The sequence below is a fragment of the Pseudophryne corroboree genome, chromosome 9 (genome assembly GCF_028390025.1).
Source record: "Pseudophryne corroboree isolate aPseCor3 chromosome 9, aPseCor3.hap2, whole genome shotgun sequence".
Taxonomy (NCBI): domain Eukaryota; kingdom Metazoa; phylum Chordata; class Amphibia; order Anura; family Myobatrachidae; genus Pseudophryne; species Pseudophryne corroboree.
This window is the reverse complement of record NC_086452.1, coordinates 92,862,741-92,884,473: the sequence shown is the minus strand read 5'-3', so window position 1 is coordinate 92,884,473 and position 21,733 is coordinate 92,862,741. Positions and strand designations below refer to the sequence as shown.

The 21,733-nt window shown below is 47.0% G+C and overlaps 1 protein-coding gene across 3 annotated transcripts in view; it reads left to right on the top strand.

The window, feature by feature from the left end:
* Window positions 1–21,733, top strand: part of GLIS1 (GLIS family zinc finger 1) — a 406,284-nt gene that overhangs the window by 334,443 nt on the left and 50,108 nt on the right. For 2 of the 3 annotated variants that reach the window (XM_063938711.1, XM_063938710.1), the window contains 2 exons: window positions 11,427–11,588; window positions 21,455–21,565. In XM_063938711.1, the coding sequence (XP_063794781.1) occupies window positions 11,427–11,588; window positions 21,455–21,565 (273 nt within the window). The remainder of the gene's footprint in view (window positions 1–11,426; window positions 11,589–21,454; window positions 21,566–21,733) is intronic. The other variant, XM_063938712.1, reaches the window with a different exon arrangement.

The following is a 21,733-nucleotide window of genomic DNA, read 5'->3' as shown; positions in this document are numbered from 1 at the left end:
TGAATGTAGGAAAGTTTCTCCTTTGTATCCTGGGAGTTGTCATAATGATTGGTTTGATATTTAGATGTGTTCGGATTTTAATGCGGTGCAAGCGCAGTACCAAAGTGATGAGTTTGAGGAGCGAGGGCATTGTTACAACAACTGGTTTAATTTATGACCCATCAATTGAGACAATGTTGTGATAAGACGTGATTCCACAGCCCGTTTCTTTCACCCGTTTCTCCTTTGTTTTTCTCCCAAGCAAAAAGACATCCATTCGGAAGAAGACTAAAGACTTTGATGGAGAAGACTACAGACCTTTGATGGCCATTTCTACAGACTTTGAGAGACACTTTAGAGACTTTAAAGACTTTTTATGGACACTTGAAAGACTTTGATTATCACCCACAGCAAGGATACACCTATCCGGACAAGACTTCAACAGACACCCAAGGACAATTGCACACATTATCATATGAATGTATTTGTGATATGTTTCTTATCTTCAGCTCTACAACCTTCAGGTAGTGTCACACATAGTCGACAGGTGATACAGATACATATATTAGCATTCACATGTTTCTCCCCCTCCATGTATCATCAACTAAATGTGCACCCCATTTGTTGGAACAAGAAGCCGAAAAGAGCTCGGTAGTGTTTGTTGGCCCACTTACAGACCCTTAATACGGGATAAGAAGGATTTAATGTATACTTCGCAATACCTCGAAGCTTATCTAGAACATGTACGGCACGATGATACATGCCCCCCAGACATGAAATTCATACATACATGCTTTTTCTATCCCACTAGGCCATACATTTCCCGCCTACTCCTCTCCTCCTACCTCCCAATCATTTATAGGTATTTCATTGTATTGTATATTTTTCTGCTTAATTGTTTAGATTGTGGCAGTTATTGTTGACTGCCAAAGGGTCGACTGTCAAAGTCGAAAAATATTGTAATACATATCCCTTGTACTAACCCCTCATGCACATGCACGCTGCTCGTGCACCCGGTCCCCCGTGCGTACACATATCCGCAAGTTGCGTAAGAGACGCTCCGACGACTCGTGCGCATGATATGTGTATTTACGGCGGAGTTTGTGAGCGTGTAGCGTGCGACTCGAACATAGCATATTTAACCCAAATAGTGCATTTTGTAGATATAGTTCCCTTAGATCATGTCAGCGAGTAATGTTAGTTTAAACAGTTCCTGGACAGAGAGATTCGTCTTTGCATGATAGGAAGGGTCAGATAAAGGTTGGTAGGTGATGTCTAGTATCCAGCTGTAGGGTATTTTAAGGGTAACATTCCGGTGTTAGTTAGGAAAAGATCGCTTGCTCCTGCGTATAGTTATGTACAGAAGTAGATTATGAACATTAACTGTATTTGCTGTAAATTACACATGCGGTTGGAATCCAGAGGATACCTCCCACCAGAGCAGTTGGGAACGGACATCGCCTACCTGTTCAAATCCACCTATGACCTTTGCTGTAATGTAGGGACACATCCCTGTGTCCAATGAACAATGAGATTACAGTGACCATTGTATTGTGAATGTATGCTGTGTATAAAAAGACCACTGTTGCCTGGCCAGGACACAAGACTCTGAAGGCTTTCTACCTGATAGCTGAGGACTGGTCCAGGACGCGCTTGCGAACGATTCCCCACGTATGTATATTCTCTGTAGCCATTATTCTCTATTATTCTGTTTAGATTTCCTTGTTAGCCTGTAGTGTATAACTTGTATCTGTTTACCCCTTTTCTCTGAATAATCCACTGCGGTGTTAGAGCCCAGTGGTTTACCACAAACCGGTGTTGTGTTTTCACTTTCCTGCAAAGGGCTTTCATAGCGTATTAATCGGTATAAGGTGTATAAGCATTGTTAAGGTGTAAGCACTGCGGGTACTTCATACCGCCAGCGCTACTTAAGGTTTTAAGGTATTACATCGTTACAGTACTAGGCTGCTAAGGTTTAAAGTATAAGCATATCCTTACATTGTTTTATTACTTAAGGTTTACTGTATATCAATCTGTGTGCGTCGCGCCGCGTGTACGTTGTACCCACGGCACGGCGTCTGATACGCTAAGTGCGTATCAATACGTTACTCAGTACGCCAATAGCGTACTTAGTACGTAGCGTGAGTCCGTGTGCGTACGTGCCGCGTGTGCGTCGTGCCCACGGCACAGCGTCTGATACGCTAAGAGCGTATCAATACGGTACTCGGTACGCCAATAGCGTACTTAGTACGTAGTGTGTGTAATAAGTCTAGCGGCCACAGCGGCTCCACGGTAATAGCGAGTCAAGTGATATAGCTTTGTGTTTTAAGGTAATATATGACATTATCAGTGCAGTGTGTGCGGTGCATACGGGCCCCTGAGTCCAGAGGGGGCCCCCACCGCACACACTGCACCCATTTTCTAAATACTCACCCCTCTGGAGTCCCGCGGCGACGTCCACGGCAATATTAAAACTCTGTGAAAATGGCCCAGCGGCCATTTTCACGGAGTTCTGCGCATGCGAGGTAGAGAAAGCTCAGGGAAAATGGCCACCGCACCATTTTCCCGGAGATCTGCGCATGCGTAGTAGAGTCTGAGCCCTCTAGTGCTCAGACTCTCAGCGCTGCTGGCAGAGAGGAGGGGGCCCGAACGGAGGAGGCTGCACCCGGGCCTCCTCCTCTCTTAAAGCGCCCCTGCCCATGGTACTAATGTGGACCCCAGCATCCTCTAGGACAGAGGTTCTCAAACTCGGTCCTCGGGGGCCCAGACAGTGCATGTTTTGCAGGTCTCCTCACAGAATCGCAAGTGAAATAATTAGCTCCACCTGTGGACCTTTTAAAATGTGTCAGTGAGTAATTAATACACCTGTGCACCTGCTGGGTTACCTGCAAAACATGCACTGTGTGTGCCCCCGAGGACCGAGTTTGAGAACCTCTGCCCTAGGACGTAAGAGAAAATATATTAATCAGTATTCTGCCATTAAGTTAAGTAAATCATTTTATAATATCTTCAATGCTGATAGTGGGAAGAGGACTGTGGCAGTGCATGTGAAATAGGCAAGCTTTCAGGCTAACGTCTTATCTGGTGAGTTCTGCTGTTGGTGAAACACACATTTCTCTGACGTCCTAAGTGGATGCTGGGACTCCGTAAGGACCATGGGGGAATAGCGGCTCCGCAGGAGACTGGGCACAACTAAAGAAAGCTTTAGGACTACCTGGTGTGCACTGGCTCCTCCCACTATGACCCTCCTCCAGACCTCAGTTAGAATCTTGTACCCGGCTGAGTTGGATGCACACTAGGGGCTCTCCTGAGCTCCTAGAAAGAAAGTATATTAAATATTTAGGTTTTTTATTTTACAGTGAGATCTGCTGGCAACAGACTCACTGCAGCGAGGGACCTTGGTGTTCGTTCCCGGAGCCGCGCCGCCGGCCCCCTTACAGAGCCAGAAGCAAGAAGTGTTCCGGAAAATCGGCGGCAGAAGACTTCTGTCTTCAACAAGGTAGCGCACAGTACTGCAGCTGTGCGCCATTGCTCCTCATGCACACCTCACACTCCGGTCACTGATAGGTGCAGGGCGCTGGGGGGGCGGGGGGGGGTGCCCTGAGGGCAATATAAGACACCTTGGCTGGCAAATCATCACAATATATGGTCCCAGGGCTATATATGTGATAAATTACCCCTGCCAGAATCCATAAAAAAGCGGGAGAAAAGTCAGCCAAAAAAGGGGCGGGGCTATCTCCCTCAGCACACTGGCGCCATTTTTTCTTCACAGTGCAGCTGGAAGACAGCTCCCCAGGCTCTCCCCTTAGTTTTCAGGCTCAAAGGGTTAAAAAGAGAGGGGGGGCACTAAATTTAGGCGCAATATATGTATACAAGCAGCTATTGGGGGGAAAATCACTCAGTTATAGTGTTAATCCCTGCATTATATAGCGCTCTAGTGTGTGCTGGCATACTCTCTCTCTGTCTCCCCAAAGGACTTTGTGGGGTCCTGTCCTCAGTCAGAGCATTCCCTGTGTGTGTACGGTGTGTCGGTACGGCTGTGTCGACATGTTGGATGAGGAAGGTTACATGGAGGCGGAGCAGAGGCCGATAAATGGGATGTCGCCCCCTGTGGGGCCGACACCAGAGTGGATGGATAGGTGGAAGGTATTAACCGACAATGTCAACTCCTTACATAAAAGGCTGGATGACGTAACAGCTGTGGGACAGCCGGCTTCTCAGCCCGCGCCTGCCCAGGCGTCTCAAAGGCCATCAGGGGCTCAAAAAACGCCTGTTACCTCAGATGGCAGACACAGATGTCGACACGGAGTCTGACTCCAGTGTCGACGAGGTTGAGATATATACATAATCCACTAGGAACATCCGTTACATGATCTCGGCAATGAAAAATGTGTTACACATTTCTGACATGAACCCAAGTACCACATAAAAGGGGTTTTATTTTTGGGGAGAAAAAGCAGCCAGTGTTTTGTTCCCCCATCAGATGAGTGAATGAAGTGTGTGAAGAAGCGTGGGTTCCCCCGATAAGAAACTGGTAATTTCTAAAAAGTTACTGATGGCGTACCCTTTCCCGCCAGAGGATAGGTCACGTTGGGAGATATCCCCTAGGGTGGATAAGGCGCTCACACGTTTGTCAAAAAAGGTGGCACTGCCGTCTTAGGATACGGCCACCTTGAAGGAGCCTGCTGATAAAAAGCAGGAGGCTATCCTGAAGTCTGTATATACACACTCAGGTTCTATACTGAGACCTGCAATTGCCTCAGCATAAATAGTGCTGCTGCAGCGTGGTCTGATACCCTGTCAGATAATATTAATACCCTAGACAGGGATAATATTTTGCTAACATAGAGCATATTAAAGACGTCGTCTTATATATGAAGGATGCACAGAGGGATATTTGCCGGCTGGCATCCAGAATTAATGCAATGTCCATTCTGCCAGGAGGGTATTAGAAACCCGGCAGTGGACAGGTGATGCTGCCTTTAAAAGGCACATGGAGATTCTGCCTTATAAGGGTGAGGAATTGTTTGGGGATGGTCTCTGGGACCTCGTATCCACAGCAACAGCTGGGAAGAAATTTTTTTACCTCAGGTTTCCTCACAGCCTAAGAAAGCACCGTATTTTCAGGTACAGTCCTTTCGGCTTCAGAAAAGCAAGCGGGTCAAAGGCGCTTCCTTTCTGCACAGAGGCAAGGGAAGAAGGCAAAAGCTGCACCAGACAGCCAGTTCCCAGGATCAAAAATCTTCCCCCGCTTCCTCTGAGTCCACCGCATGACGCTGGGGCTCCACAGGTGGAGACAGGTGCGGTGGGGGCGCGTCTCGGGAACTTCAGGGACCAGTGGGCTTGCCCACAGGTGGATCCCTAGGTTCTGCAAGTAGTATCACAGGGATGCAGGCTGGAGTTCGAGGCGACTCCCCCTCGCCGTTACCTCACCTCAGCCTTGCCTGCTGCCCTCGGAGAAAGGGAGGTAGTACTGGCGGCAATTCACAAGCTGTACTTCCAGCAGGTGAAATCAAGGTACACCTCCTTCAACAAGGCCGGGGTTACTATTCCAAAATGTTGTGGTACCGAAACCAGACGGTTCGGTGAGACCCATTCTAAAATTGAAATCCTTGAACACTTATATACGAAGGTTCAAGTTCAAAATGGAATCGCTCAGGGCGATTATTGCAAGCCTGGAGAATTTCATGGTATCACTGGACATCAAGGATGCTTACCTGCATGTCCCTATTTACCCTCTTCACCAGGAGTACCTCAAAATTGTGGTATAGGATTGTCATTACCAATTCCAGACGTTGCCGTTGGTCTGTCCCCGGCACCGTGGTATTTACCAAGGTAATGGCCGAAATAATTATCCCGTACTTGGACGATCTCCTTATAAAGGCGAGGTCCAGGGAGCAGTTGTTCGTCGGAGTAGCACTATCTCGGGAAGTGCTACAACAGCACGGCTGGTTTCTGAATATTCCAAAGTCGCAGCTGGTTCCTACGACGCGTCTACTGTTCCTGGGTATGGTTCTGGACACAGAACAGGATAAAAAGGGTTTCTCCCGGAGAAGTCCAAGGAGTTGTCGTCTCTAGACAGAGACCTCCTAATACAAATACAGGTGTCGGTGCATCAATGCACGCGAGCCCTGGGAAAGATGGTAACTTCTTACGAAGAAATTCCATTCGCCAGGTCCCATGCAAGGATCTTCCAGTGGGATCTGTGGGACAAGTGGTCCGGATCGCATCTTCAGATGCATCGGCGGATAACCCTGTCTCCAAGGGCCAGGGTGTCGCTGTTGTGGTGGCTGCAGAGTGCTCATCTTCTAGGGGGCCGCAGATTCGGCATACAGGACTGGGTCCTGGTGACCACGGATGCCAGCCTTCGAGGCTGGGGGGCAGTCACACAGGGAAGAAACTTCCAAGGCTATGGAAAAGTCAGGAGACTTCCCTACACATAAATATTCTGGAACTAAGGGCCATTTACAATGCCCTAAGTCAGGCTAGACCCCTGCTTCAACACCGGCCGGTGCTGATCCAGTCAGACAACATCACGGCGGTCGCTCATGTAAACCGACAGGGCGGCACAAGAAGCAGGATGGCGATGGCAGAAGCCACAAGGATTCTCCGATGGGCGGAAAATCATGTGTTAGCACTGTCAGCAGTGTTCATTCCCGGAGTGGACAACTGAGAAGCAGACTTTCTCAGAAGACACGACCTCCACCCGGGAGAGTGGGGACTTCATCCAGAAGTCTTCCTAATGATTGTACACCGTTGGGAAAGGCCACAGGTGGACATAATGGCGTCCCGCCTCAACAAACAGCTACAAAGATATTGCGCCAGGTCAAGGGACCCTCAGGCGATAGCTGTGGACGCTCTGGTAACACCGTGGGTGTACCAGTCGGTGTATGTGTTCCTTTCTCTGCCTCTCTTACCCAGGGTAATGAGAATAATAAGAAGGAGAGGAGTAAGAACTATACTCATTGTTCCGGGTTGGCCAAGAAGAGCTTGGTACCCAGAACTCCAAGAAATGATCTCAGAGGACCCATGGCCTCTGCCGCTCAGACAGGACCTGCTGCAGCAGGGGGCCTGTCTGTTCCAAGACGTACCGCGGCTGCGTTTGACGGCCTGGCGGTTGAACGCCGGATCCTGAAGGAAAAGGGCATTCCGGAGGAAGTTATCCCTACGCTATTTAAAGCTAGGACAGAAGTGAATGCAAACCATTATCACCGCATATGGCGGAAATATGTTACGTGTTGTGAGGCCAGGAAGGCCCCAAAGGAGAAATTTCAGCTAGGTCGATTTCTGCACTTCCTACAGTCAGAGGTGACTATGGGCCTAAAATTGGGTTCCATTAAGGTCCAGATTTCGGCTCTATCGATTTTCTTCCAAAATAGAACTGGCTTCACTGCCTGAAGTTCAGACTTTTGTTAAGGGAGTGCTGCATAGTCAGCCCCCGTTTGTGCCTCAAGTGGCACCGTGGGATCTCAACGTGGTGTTGGATTTCCTGAAGTCGCATTGGGTTGAGCCACTTAAATCCGTGGAGCTACAATACCTCACGTGGAAAGTGGTCATGCTGTTGGCCTTGGCGTCGGCCAGGCGTGTATCAGAATTGTGTGGAAGAAAGGAATAATCCAAAGTTCTCGGGCGCTTGGATATGGGGTGCTCTGTCAAGCAGCAACCATAGAAAACGGGAAGTCACTCCCACAAGAGATATACAAAAGAAGCAATTTAGGCTGCGCTAGATTGTTTACATGAAATAACAATAATATCTGATAATTCAATATTTAGTTAAAAAGGAGTATATTTAATATAGGAATATAAACCATCAATGGTAGTTCCAAATAATAACATTAAAAAGTACACATGATAGAATCAATAAAACCAGGGTTACCCATAGGCCAGGAGTTTGGATGGTATTGAATTAGGAAAGTCCGTTCCAAATTTGTTCCCCTAATAGTTAGTATGTCCAGCAACTACAGATTTTAGGAGGTGTATATATCCAAATTTATGGCTTTTACCGCTAGAGGATGTGTTGCTCCAAGATAGTAAGTGATGAGCTCCTCATGCAGTGCGGTAGGCAAAGTTCGACAGTTCAGCCAAATAGCAGACACCTTCCGGTATGGATCTTTGTGCTGGAATGTGGTAGGGGATGGTCTGGACGTATTAGGCAAAGTTCCCGGATGTCTGCCGTCCGCTAGCGCTGCGTGGCGAAGGGGGCGGAGTCAGTGGTTGGCAGAAACTCTTCCCCTAACTCTTCCCCTATCTCTCGCTCTCATCACTTACCATCTTGGAGCAACACATCCTCTAGCGGTAAAAGCCATAAATTTGGATATATACACCTCCTAAAATCTGTAGTTGCTGGACATACTAACTATTAGGGGAACAAATTTGGAACGGACTTTCCTAATTCAATACCATCCAAACTCCTGGCCTATGGGTAACCCTGGTTTTATTGATTCTATCATGTGTACTTTTTAATGTTATTATTTGGAACTACCATTGATGGTTTATATTCCTATATTAAATATACTCCTTTTTAACTAAATATTGAATTATCAGATATTATTGTTATTTCATGTAAACAATCTAGCGCAGCCTAAATTGCTTCTTTTGTGTATCAGAATTGGCGGCTTTGTCATACAAAAGCCCTTATCTGTATTTTATATGGATAAGGCGGAATTGAGGACTCGTTCCCAATTCCTTCCTAAGGTGGTATCAGTTTTTCATGTGAACCAACCTATTGTGGTGCCTGCGGCTACTTGGGACTTGGAGGATTCCAAGTTACTGGACGTAGTCAGGGCCCTGAAAAGTATATGTTTCCAGGACGGCTGGAGTCAGGAAAACTGACTCGCTATTTATCCTGTATGCACCCAACAAGCTGGGTGCTCCTGCTTCTAAGCAGACTATTGCTCGCTGGATCTGTAGCACGATTCAACTTGCACATGCTGCGGCTGGACTGCCGCACCCTAAATCTGTAAAAGCCCATTCCACGAGGAAAGTGGGCTCTTCTTGGGCGGCTGCCCGAGGGGTCTCGGCTTTACAACTTTGCCGAGCTGTTACTTGGTCGGGTTCAAACATTTTTGCAAGAGTCTACAAGTTTGATACCCTGGTTGAGGAGGACCTAGAGTTTGCTCATTCTGTGCTGCAGAGTCATCCGCACTCTCCCGCCCGTTTGGGAGCTTTGGTATAATCCCCATGGTCCTTACGGAGTCCCAGCATCCACTTAGGACGTCAGAGAAAATAAGATTTTACTCACTGGTAAATCTATTTCTCGTAGTCCGTAGTGGATGCTGGGCGCCCATCCCAAGTGCGGATTGTCTGCAATACTTGTTTATAGTTATTGCTTAACTAAAGGGTTATTGTTGAGCCATCTGTTGAGAGGCTCAGTTATATTTCATACTGTTAACTGGGTATAGTATCACGAGTTATACGGTGTGATTGGTGTGGCTGGTATGAGTCTTACCCGGGATTCAAAATCCTTCCTTATTGTGTCAGCTCTTCCGGGCACAGTATCCTAACTGAGGTCTGGAGGAGGGTCATAGTGGGAGGAGCCAGTGCACACCAGGTAGTCCTAAAGCTTTCTTTAGTTGTGCCCAGTCTCCTGCGAAGCCGCTATTCCCCCATGGTTCTTACGGAGTCCCAGCATCCACTACGGACTACGAGAAATAGATTTACCGGTGAGTAAAATCTTATTTTTCGCCAGAGAAAGGGCTTTTCTTCCATTAATAGACCTATTAACTCATAGAGAACTCTCATTAGAGTCTTGTTAGCCTCTTCTAAAGCTGGGTACATACTGGCAGATATACAGTATCTGAAGATCAATTGATTTGCAGATATATCTACAGATGGATCAGGCAGTGTGTTGTGCATACACACTGCCCGATCCATCTTGACTGACGTAACAAAGTGGGCGGGCAGTTAGCTGTCCCCGCTCAGTTGTGCTGTCAATCACCGCCGGCTTGTGCAGGATGTGTACAGGCAGTCCGTGCCGTACACACAGTACGATACACCAATATATCTGTAGATACAGTATATCGGCCAATGTGTACGCACCTTACCTTGAGAACGAGCTGACAGGCAGTCTTAAAGGCATACTACCATATTTAACCATGTATTTTTACTTTGGTTTAATATTAAGCTGTCTGATAACCATAATTTAAAAATTGCGGACAGTCTAACTTTTTAAAAGTTACATTATTCAGATTAAATCTTATATTTAATCCCCGTGTAATCCTGTACTCTTATCTTTAATTGTATAAAACTAACATCAAATCCTTTATAAAACAGTTCAATCATTATTAGAGCTTGCTGATTGGCTGCAGCTAACAGTCCATATTCAAAAGATTCTAAGTACTGTCTTTACTGAAGAAATAGACTTTCATGGATACTTCAGGGCCTGATTGTGAGTTTGATGCATTCACGGCCTCTTTTTTCTGTATGGCCGCAGCTACCTACTTACTTCATTATGCTAATGCAAGAATCCGCTGTTTTTACATCTGCGTCCGCAACTATCATCATCAGCACATGGACTTGCTCCCACCCCAAGCTGGGTACAAGTGTTCCCCCTGAAACAGGTGTCCAGTTTCCGTCCGCATGCTACAATCGAGCATACAAGCAGGCATTCATGCCAGTCATTGCTCAGTAACACCTGTTTTACACATAGTGGGGGTCATTCCGACCCGATCGCTCGCTGCAGTTTATCGCAGCGCAGCGATCAGGTCGGATCTGCGCATGCACCGGCGCCGCAGTGCGCCGGCGCATGCTGGATGGTTGAAGGCCGTTGTTCCCTAACGATCGCCTCTGCCTGATTGACAGGCACAGGCAGTCGCTGGGCGGGAGAGGGCTGAACGGCGGTGTTAACCAGCAGCCATTTAAGGGGCGTGGCCTGGCCAACGCAGGCGTGGCCGGACCGTTGGGGGGGGACGGGGACGCAGCTGCTGTGACCCGGGCAGCGAAGGGGTTCTCCCGGCCAGCCGCAGAAGCTGCGCTGGCCGGGAGTTACTCCTCAAATGCAAAAGCATCGCCGCTGTGCAATGCTTTTGCATTTCTGCGTGGGGGTGGGGAGCCAGCACTGACATGCGGGGCGGACTAGCCCTGTTCTGGGTGTCCCCCCGCATGTCTGAGTGCCTGATCGTAGCTGACCTAAATTTAGCACAGCTACGATCAACTCGGAATGACCCCCAGTGTGCTCTATTAATGGACAGATCACTCCGTACGCCCAAGTAAACTCCACCTCACCTCCACATCATCCAGGGCACAGGCCGATTTATTTCTTTGCCACATGCGCAGTATGCTGAGATCGACGAGATCTCTGCACATTTCCACTTGCTTCTGACTCAGAGTCAGGCGCTTTAAAAACATAGTTACTATTTACAAGATTTTTTTTTTCTTCAGTAAACATGCATGAGATCTGCTGTAATATGTGACGGATTTAATGGACGTTTTCTGTAACTTTATTATAGTTTGAAGGCTGCAACAAGGCATTTTCTAGGCTGGAAAACCTGAAGATCCACCTACGGAGCCACACTGGGGAGAGGCCGTACCTGTGTCAACATCCCGGCTGTCAGAAGGCGTTTAGTAACTCCAGCGACAGAGCCAAACATCAGAGAACCCACCAAGACACGGTAAGAAATGGATGAAGATGTTGCTAAATGTAGTAGAAAACGTGTATGTAGGAGCTTCCTAAAGAGGATATTAAATCTAGCTAGGGATATTTGAGCAACTGGAACCGCAGTGTAACAAGAACAAAAATGAGTAGATATAAAAGCACCAGTAGGAACATATGGAGTTTTGACTTTATTGAGCTGTTGTACAGTATATTTGTTATTGTTCCTACAGTATGTCAGGATTTGTATAGTGCAAGGGTTTTTTACATATGTTTATTGTGCAACAATCTGGATGTGTAGAAATTGTCCAACATTTGCACATTGAGATCATGAAGTTAAGAGGCCCATACTTCAGTGGAATTTCGGTGCAATTTCCCATTAACTCGATACCTGGGTCATGGAATCGGGGAAATCCAACATGTTGGAAATCTTTGGTTCTCCAATTCCAACCAAAAAATGGTCATTGTTGGCAAATAGTAGAATTTTAAACATGCTGGATTTTGCCGATTCCTGGACGGATCATCGATCATCGATGTTTACCGATCTGCAGACCGCGCTCTGGCTGGTGTACCAGTGACGTGTGGTAGGTTGAGGCAGATAAGGCAAAGCCTTTCCTGTCATACTTACGTTTAAAACAGAGTTTTGTCTATATAAAGTATTTGAAAAAACATACAAAGAATATATGATAAATATCTTCTTTTTATTATTCTAATGATTTTTATAGTCAAATTTCTGGAGTAAAAAGTCTATGGTAGGTGTGGCAGTACCCAGTGGTACAAGTATGCGGGTACGCTCGGGCACGGGGTAACCTTAAGAAGTTGGCAGTTGGTACGCAGTACCACTTGCCACACACTTTGCACCCCTGACCGCCATTACCACAATTATAATGCACCACAAAGCATCCTGGAGACATTACTATATATTGTTATCAAATTGGGGGCATTACTATATGTATTTATTATACTGGAGGCATTACTATATATTTCTAGCCTTGCTCCCAGAGTTCAAAGAAATGGGTCTGTGTTGTCCGCTAGTGTCATGTAGCCACTCCCACCAGTGACATGTGGCCATGCCCCCTCACAACACATGACTGCGCCCATTGTTCGGCACTCAGTACCACTAAGAAAATATTTCTACTTGCACCACTGGCAGTACCTCACCTGCCTACCTTTTCTGCACATCTCTGATAAAATCTCACCAAATATCCAGCAGTATATACTACTGCACCTGTGTATAATGCCCACATGGACCCTCTGGCTCATAAATTGTGTGTAAATCTGCCAGAGCCTCCTCAGCCATTTACCTCACCTCACGTCCCTGTGGTGTACCATATGGCCCATGTAACAGTTGGAGATTTTAACATTTTCTGTCTCCAGTCACCCTCTAAATTGTTCTACTGCCCCAATGAGAATAATAATTTGATCCACTATATCAGTGGTTCTAAAACTCGGTCCTAAAGGACCCTCAACAGTTCATGTTTTCCAGGTCTCCTCACAGAATCTCAAGTGAAATAATTCCTCCACCTGTGGATCTTTTAAAATGTGTCAGGGAATAATGAATACACCTGTGCACCTGCTAGGTGACCTGGAAAACATGAACTGTTGGTTGGGAAATTGTCCTGGCATTTCGAGCATTCGCACTATGAAAATCACTGGGAAAATGGCCACGCACCATTTCCCGGAGATCTGCTCATGTACACTAGACTCTGGGACAGCAGTAGAATCCCCTAGTGACATTAGTGCCCAGAGTATACAGCACTGCCGGACAGAGATGAGGGGGCCCAGACGGAGTCTGCACGTGTGCCTCCTTCTCTCTGTATGCCCCCCTGGCTACACCCACCCCCAGCTTTGCAGAACCCTGACTAAAATGATGGAAGGCATGTTTTCCCCTAGTTATACCATGTGTCATTCATTACATGCTGCTCTGTGATGGGGGTCAAAGTCCCGGCAGACGGGATTCCAGCTGATCAGGTTGGGGTTAGGGTAAGGCACTAGGGAGAGGGTTAGGCTGTAAGGGTGGTAGAGGTTAGGGTTAAGCTGCGGAATGGGGTGTGTTAGGGTTAGGATTAGAGGTAGGGTAAAAATACTTACTGGGATGTGTTGAGATTCTGGACATCAGGATCCTGCTGTTGTTAGAGACCAGGGCTGGTGGGGAGAGGCAGTGATGACATGATGGAGAAAACCAGCAGAAGAGACATTTAAAGATGGGGGAGGGAATATAGGGAAGAAGAGCTCTTTATGAAATGTGGCTGGGAGCGCATGGGCTATTACTTTGGTGGTGAGGGTGCGGGCCAGTCATTCAAATATGTGTGAAAAATTAAAGGGACAGACGTCACGTCTGTCGCGAGTTTCCCTATACAAGGAAGGCAAGATCAAGGAATGAGCACAAGTAGGTAGAATGCTGGGAAGCACAAGGCTAAAAGCTGGAGCACTGAACAGTGCCAGAGTGTAGGCTCAAATACCTTGCTCCAGCTTTTAGCCTTGTGCTTCCCAGCGTTCTGCCTACTTATGCTCATTCCTTGATCTTGCCTTCCTTATGCCCCATTCCTGGTTCTTGCTAGACTTTCCTGTGCTTCATTCCCCACCCTAGTTCCTGACTCTGTACCAGTTCCTGACCTACCTGCCCAGGTCCGACCCTGTCTGTTTCAATCATCTCTGTGTTTAACATCTCACTGCAGCTATACCAGCTCCAGAGTATACCAGCCCTGTATTTGGGAACCCAGTCAGAGGGCTGCGACCTATGTGTCCTGTGCAGCGAAGCCCTCTGGTTTGTCCTGTAGCTTGTAGTAGATGTAGTAGATCTCTGTGGCATAGGGATATCAACTATTCAGTGTTGGGGCTGTTAGGTTTATTTTTTAAATATGAATGCTATATTAAGTTAGATCTAGTTACAGATAGGGAGGCCTGTTTAGTAAGCATGGGTGCTGTTGATTTGACATCAGGGGAGGCCTCGAGAGGCCACTCATACCTATCCCTTTTTACAATCAGGACCTCAACATTCCAGTGTCCAGACAGCAGGAAATGAGATCTGTAAGTTCAGGTTAAGGGCCCTACACACCAATACGGCAGACGGGCAACCTGGCGGCGGCGGGGGGAGTGACGGGGGAAGTGAAGTTTCTTCCCCCCCCCCGTCACACGACTCCATACAAGTGCAGGCAAATATGGACGAGATCGTCCATATTGGCCTGCATGCACAGCTGACGGGGCACCAGCGATGAACGAGCGCGGGGCCGCGCATCGTTCATCGCTGGTGCCTCCACACTGAAAGATATGAAAGGCATCTCGTTCATTAATGAACGAGATCGTTCATATCTTTCAGTAACATCGTCAAGTGTGTAGGGCCTATAAGAGAGGACTATGCCAATTGTCCTGATTTTGGTGGGCAGATAGGGTTTTGCAAAATGATTCAGTCCACCCACAGGAGCAAACTTATGAAAATGATGTGGTGCCTACCTTAGCTACTTCCATATGCTCACACATGGTTCATGGCTGCAGCAGCAAATACTGTGGGCTTCTATGAATTTTCCTACTTAATATCCAAACATCCAATCAGGAGATGTCTAATACACCACTCAGCCAATCACAGATAAGAGACCACTTATGATTGGTGGCTCCATGGCTATTAAGCAAGCATGCTCAAAGGAAATTAAGTAATTTCACGCAGGGCATTGGACAGTGGTAGAGGTAAAACCAGATGTTATGTATACGGTCTGTTTGTTGCGGTTTAGGGGGTTGTCAGGCTGCCACACATTGGACATGAAACCAACCAGGAACATACAGGTATCTTTTACAAACGTCTATCACCAGCTCAGAACTGCAAAGCTAGCTGGGTAATAAGGGAACACGCCCCAATCAGGATGTCTGGAAGCCAGGCACAAGGTAATTGCACAGACACCTGCAGGTGAGTCTAACACAGACAAGAGCCAGACTGCAGTACAGAGACTCACCACATAATGATCAACTATCAGACCCGTGAGGCTAAACACATAGAAACAGGCTGCAATTACACCAACTCACCACTGGCGGCCAACAAGAGTCTTCTAAACCAGTGCAATGGAAATCCTGGCATGCAAACAGAACTATAGTACAAAATACATAAACAGAAAGCAAACAGGAATGAACCACTGCTTGTGGTTCATAACCGTACCCTCTCCTTAAGGGTGGACTCTGGACACCCCACAAAAGCCAAGGGGGACAGAAACAGAAGTACAACATAAAATACATAACCAAACTGCAAAACAGGAATGAGCCACTGTTGTGGCTCATAACACATCTTCTCCACCGATGCCCGCGTCTTCAGGCCTCTTCAGCTGCCACTGTATCTCTTCTCCAAACGGCCGCTGTCTTCTCCTTCGCCGTGGCCTCTTCTCTCCATCCCGCTCTTCGGCACGACCTCCTCTCTTCCTCTGCTCCCGGCGGCGTCTGACGTCACTCTCCAGGGGCGGGGCCTATGATGCGGCGAGTGCTGATTGGCTTGCCGCGCCCACTTGTCATTGGCCGGCGAGCCGTGATTGGCTTGCGGACGGCGCCGGATTTGAAATCCCGCCGCCGGCGCTTCAGATTGACTGCCAAAACGGTGCCAAGTTTGAAGCGCCGCTGCTGCGGAGCCGCCCGTCGCCACCTCTGGTCCGGTGCAGGGAACCAATACGCGGTCCCTGCACCGGACTCCCGCCGCTGCTGCTCTGATGTGCCCTGCGATACAGGGCACATCTCTACATAGATCTATTCAACAAGATTAAAAGGTCTGTTACTACATAGCATGTGCAGCACAGGCGACCCCGACCTCCCGATCTGGCCATTGTGGGAGCATCTGAAGTCCTTTATAGTCAAACGCTCTCGCATACAATCCTTCTGTGATGAAAACTGTGCTGGCCATATACTAGGCCAACCTTTATCCAACTAGTTGGTTGGTTGAAATGAAAATCTGGTAATGTATAGGAGTAAGTGACAATTAGCAATTTTACTCCCAAACACTGGAGAACTGTCATTCAGACAAATTATTTAAATAAAACAGATTTAACCAACTTCTCTAAACGACCATTTTTGTCTGATTTCCGGTGTTTGGGAGAAAATTGCTGATTGTCATTTGTTCTTGCAAGTACATGCTGTATCTTTGAGCTGAACTCACTTGTACGGTCACATTTTTTGTGTCTCTCTAGTAGGTTACCAAATACCCCTTTCACATTGCAAAAATAACCCGGTATCGACCCGCATAACATGGTAGATTAAACTGTATATCAGGGAGGTTATGGTTAGGCTGCAGACGGGTTACGGTTCTAACCATTGGGATGGTGACTGCTGGGATATTGATACTGTCCCCCCATTCAGACATTTGGCCAGATTATCAGTACTGTGGGGTAGATTTATTAAAATGTCCTTAAGGTTCTTTATTAGCAGTGTCCCGCTTCACTGCATTATTGTGGTGAAGCGGGACCTCCTTTCGGGTGACTTTACTAACCTTAGCCTGTGCGTTATGGGCGCGCGTTATCACACCCCTCCGGTGATAAGAGTCCTCCCATAACATGAGCCCAGTTCAGCCGCAGTCGCTGCTTCCGCGCATGCGCCGTCCAGCAACTCCCAGCGTGCAGTTCGGGAGCGGATTGATTTTGTGGATGCCGGAGCTTGTGTAAGCAAACAATAAAGTTTATTGACAAAGGTAAAAAAAACAACAGAGGAACTGCTTTGACAGCCGCAGCGCCGGATCTGGGCGGCGAAGAGAGAAAAGGTAGCAGAGACTAACGTTCGGGCACACCGAACATTCTTAAGTAAGGGAGGTGATCAGTGCTCTATCTAACAGATAGAGGTGCCGAAAAGGCAGCGACAGCATACAGACCCTGCTTACGATAGCGCTTCGACGGGATAATACATCAGGGGATGCGCTATCTGTGGCACATAACGTGTGCAGATAGCGCGTTACCCCTTAAAGAAGGATAATAAATCTACCCCTGAGTGCTGTAAGAGCATATTTAATCAGGCTGTATAATAGAAAAACTAAGAAAACAATGCAAACAGGAATATAATAAAAAGTTATACATTTATTCATGTCCTAAATTAGGCTAAGCAATAGCTGGCTTCATTTAATTATAGCATTACCAAATGTGATCTAAGAGCCAAGAGAAAAAAGAAAATTCTGAACACACATCGTTCTATATTTAATGGGATATCTGTTACTTAATAAATGCTGGCGCTGGGTACTGGTAAGCAGTGGTGTGTAATGCAATATTGGTGATAGGTTTGCCAGCATGCATAACAGCCTATAGTCACTGTGCTGAGTGACCCTCTACTGACTGAAATGTATTCATGTCTACAAGCCCAAAACAGAAAATACTTTTTAATGGAAAACATTAATTTTCAGGTTCTATATTAAAGGCTTTTATACACACAAAAGTCATAAGTCGCATTTACAGGTTTTATAAGTGCGGAATTGCAGCACAGATGCCCTCCTGCTATACACACATCTGTATGTGCAGTGTCTAGTCCAGGGGTGGGGAACCTTTTTTCTACCAAGGGCCATTTGGATAGTAATAAAATCCTTCGGGGGACATACAAAAATGATCAACTTAAAAATTATCCTGCACCCGGTAGTTATGCCCCAGTAGATATGCCCCCAGTAGTTATGCCCCAGTAGATATGCCCCCCGTAGTTATGCCCCAAGTAGATATGCCCCCTGTAGTTATGCCCCCAGTAGTTATACCCCCAGTATTTATGCTCCTAGTAGTTATGCCACAGTAGATATGCCCCCAGTATATATGCCCCTAGTAGTTATGCCCCCAGTAGTTATGCCCCTAGTAGTTATGCCCCCAGTAGTTATGGGACAGTAGATATGCCCCCAGTAGTTATTCCCCCAGTAATTATGCCCCCAGCAGTTATGCCCCCAGTAGATATGCCCGCAGTAGTTATGCCTCCAGTAGTTATGCCCCAGTAGATGTTCCCCCAGTAGATATGCCCCCAGTAGTTATGCCCCCAGTTAGTTGTTATGGCCCAGTAGATATACCCCAAGTCAGTTCTTATGCCCCAGTAGATATGTCCCCAGTACATATGCCTCCAGTCACTAGTATTGCCCCATTATATATGCCCCCAGTCAGTTGTTATGCTCCATTAGATATGCCCCCAGTCAGTTGTTATGCCTCCTGTAGTTGTGCCCCATTAGATGTGCCCCCAGTCAGTTGTTTGCCCCCTATAGAGATGCCCCCAGTCAGTTGTTTGCCCCTGTAGTTATGCCCCATTAGATATGCCCCCTAGTAGCGCCACTTACACACACACATTAAAAGAAAGAAGAAAAAAACACAATACTCACCAGCCCCGCTTCTGCTTCCGGGCCGCTGCCCTCCGCCTGGCCGCCCGCTGCTAGGAACTATGGGAGAGATGTCATGACGTCTCTCCCATAGCACCGCACACTGCCGGAGCTCAGGAGGGAGCTCCTGCCTCTGGCTGCTGCTGAGGGGAAGGAGCCTGGCGCCCGCTGGTAACAAAATCTCAGCGGGCGCGTCTGGCATCTTCCTCGGTTAGGTGAGCCTGGCCGGATCAAGTGGCTTTGCGGGGTCTTATACGTCCCGCGGGCCGGAGGTTCCCCACCCAGTCAACGCAGTCAACGCTAGGTAAGATACTCAATTTACATTTATAGAACATGAAAACATCTTGGGCCTGATGCATAATTGGTAAGAAATTGGGCTTATGCACAGTTAGGCACAATTTGCTTGCCCCCTATGTGTACGCTTGGTTTGCTACGAGTTATCATCGGAATACTGGTATCAGCATCATGGCGTCTTGATGTCACATGTTTTGGGGTAGCACAAGGTGTAGAATTGCCGTGCTCTAGCACTGAGCACACAGGGCAGCTGCTAGTAGCTGGAGCAGATCATAGAATCCATACTGATTTGGTACGTGTTCCACACATATTGGCTAACTAAGTTCAGAAGCATCTGGCCATCTCTTTTCTATCTTTTCTGCTGTCAATATATGTGTTTAGTGGATGATAATGTCATGTCAGTAATGTACTGACTTTTACTATATTTTACTGACTTATGACTGTCTCTTTCTTTTCTCTCTTTTCTGTCTGAAATGTTAATTACTGCAGAAAGGTAAAGTAATATATTTCTTACATCATTTGTTTCTGTAACACTAACAGACACATCATGTACAGTATGTAACATATATGTGTTATACATGAACAGGAGATAAAGCCAAGTATCCCTACTGTTGCTAATGAGCCAGATTGATGCCGGGCTGCATTATACAGCAACACGCTCCCTACAAACAGCGTTCATTTCAGACATCATCATGTGTTAAGAGTTTTGTAACGTGCTTGGAGTATGTTGGCGCTATATGGATAAATATAATAATTATAATAATATTTGCATGCCGGGAAATATGTGGTTGATCGTTAGGCATCACTACTGAGGAGTGTTAAGTGATTCATAATTTCTAAAGTATATACAGAAATGTGTTTCTTATTATTTACATACAGTAATGGGCAAACAAAATTTACTTTTTCAAACTCCCATATGCATCATATTGTTACAATCAGAAAGTAGTCATGGCACAAATTATAACTGGACGTATGCGGTGTCATTGGTTTATCATTCAGCTCTAGAGAGACACTTGTAACATGCTATAATTGCTGTACATACCATTAGATATGACCCCCTACTTACACTGTAAGCAGGGCCGGATCTAGCCCTTGTGGCGCCCCGGGCGAAAAAATAGGGGCGTGGCTTCATGAAGGGGCGTGGTCAGTTATGCCCCCAGTAGAGTTGTTGTGCCCCCTAGTTTGTGCCCCCAGTAGAGTTGTGCCCCCCGTAGTATTGCCCTCAGTAGAGTTGTGCCCCCAGTAGTATTGCCCCCAGTAGAGTTGTGCCCCCTAGTTTGTGCCACTTACAAAAAAAAAAATTAATACCATCCCCGCTCCTGATTCACGACCGCTGCTGCCCTCTGTGTCCGGCTGCCGACGCCGCTTTCTCCAATAGCACCACATAGACACTAGAGGTCAATCATGACCTCTAGTGTCTATGTGCCGCTCCCACAATGCAGTGCGGGTGCGCAATGACTTCATCGCACACTGCACAGCACTGGGGGGCACCACCAGTAGTGGATCTTGCCACGGCGGTGGTGCCCTCCGGAAGGCGGCGCCCCGGGCAAAAATCCTGCATGCCCGTAGCAAAATCCACTATTGACTGTAAGAACATTAAAATTATATAATATACATATAGGAGGCTACAGGCATTGAAAACTTGTACAGTATTATTAATATACTCTACAATAGTTAATTTATACAGATGTTGAGGTGGACACAATGTTGATGTTTGTGCAGTTGAGCCATTATATGCTACTGCGCATGCTTGAAAAGTCCAGAAGACCCCTATGGTGCATGTGTTCCCCTGACTGTACGCAGGGCTGCAAGAGAAATCATGGGCCCCGTTACAACAACTTCTTGGTCCCCACCACCCCTCCTAGAGCATGCTGGAGACATGACCACACCTCTTTGGGGGCGTGTCTAGCACATGAGAAGCACTCACTCAGGAGCATACCCCTGGCTGGGCCCAGGTACTTTTCAAGGGGCATGGTCTAATCACAGGAGCATGTGATAGTAAGTAATAAGATGTACACATTGTGTGGTTATATGTGTATGTCACTTGTGTGTTTTGTTTATATACTGTATTTATTGACACAGCTGCTCTGCTTATTTTACAGTAATGGTTTTCATGAGGTAAACTTATTTTGTACATGTATGTTTTTATTTACCATTGAAGAAAAGCTTCACAAGTCCACGTACACGTGAATACAGTGTGTGTTACTAGACCTTTTCCTCACTCACTGCCTGCAGTTTTTATCTCCATGAAGTGGCATCTAATAGAAGCCTTCTCATTTTTCCGATTCCTCTCACAGAAGCCATATGCCTGTCAGATACCAGGATGCTGCAAACGTTACACAGACCCCAGCTCACTACGGAAACACGTGAAAGCGCACACCATCAAGGAGCAGCAGCTGCGCAACAAGGTACAAAAACGACTGAAGTAGGGACGGGATCAGTATGTAAAACCGGCGGCCGGGGATCCCGACCGTCAGTATACCGACAGCGGTATCCCGGCCACCAGTATGCCGGCAGCGGGGTGAGCGCACGGGCTTACTGCGCTCGCCACGCTGCGGGCACGTTGGCTCGCTGCG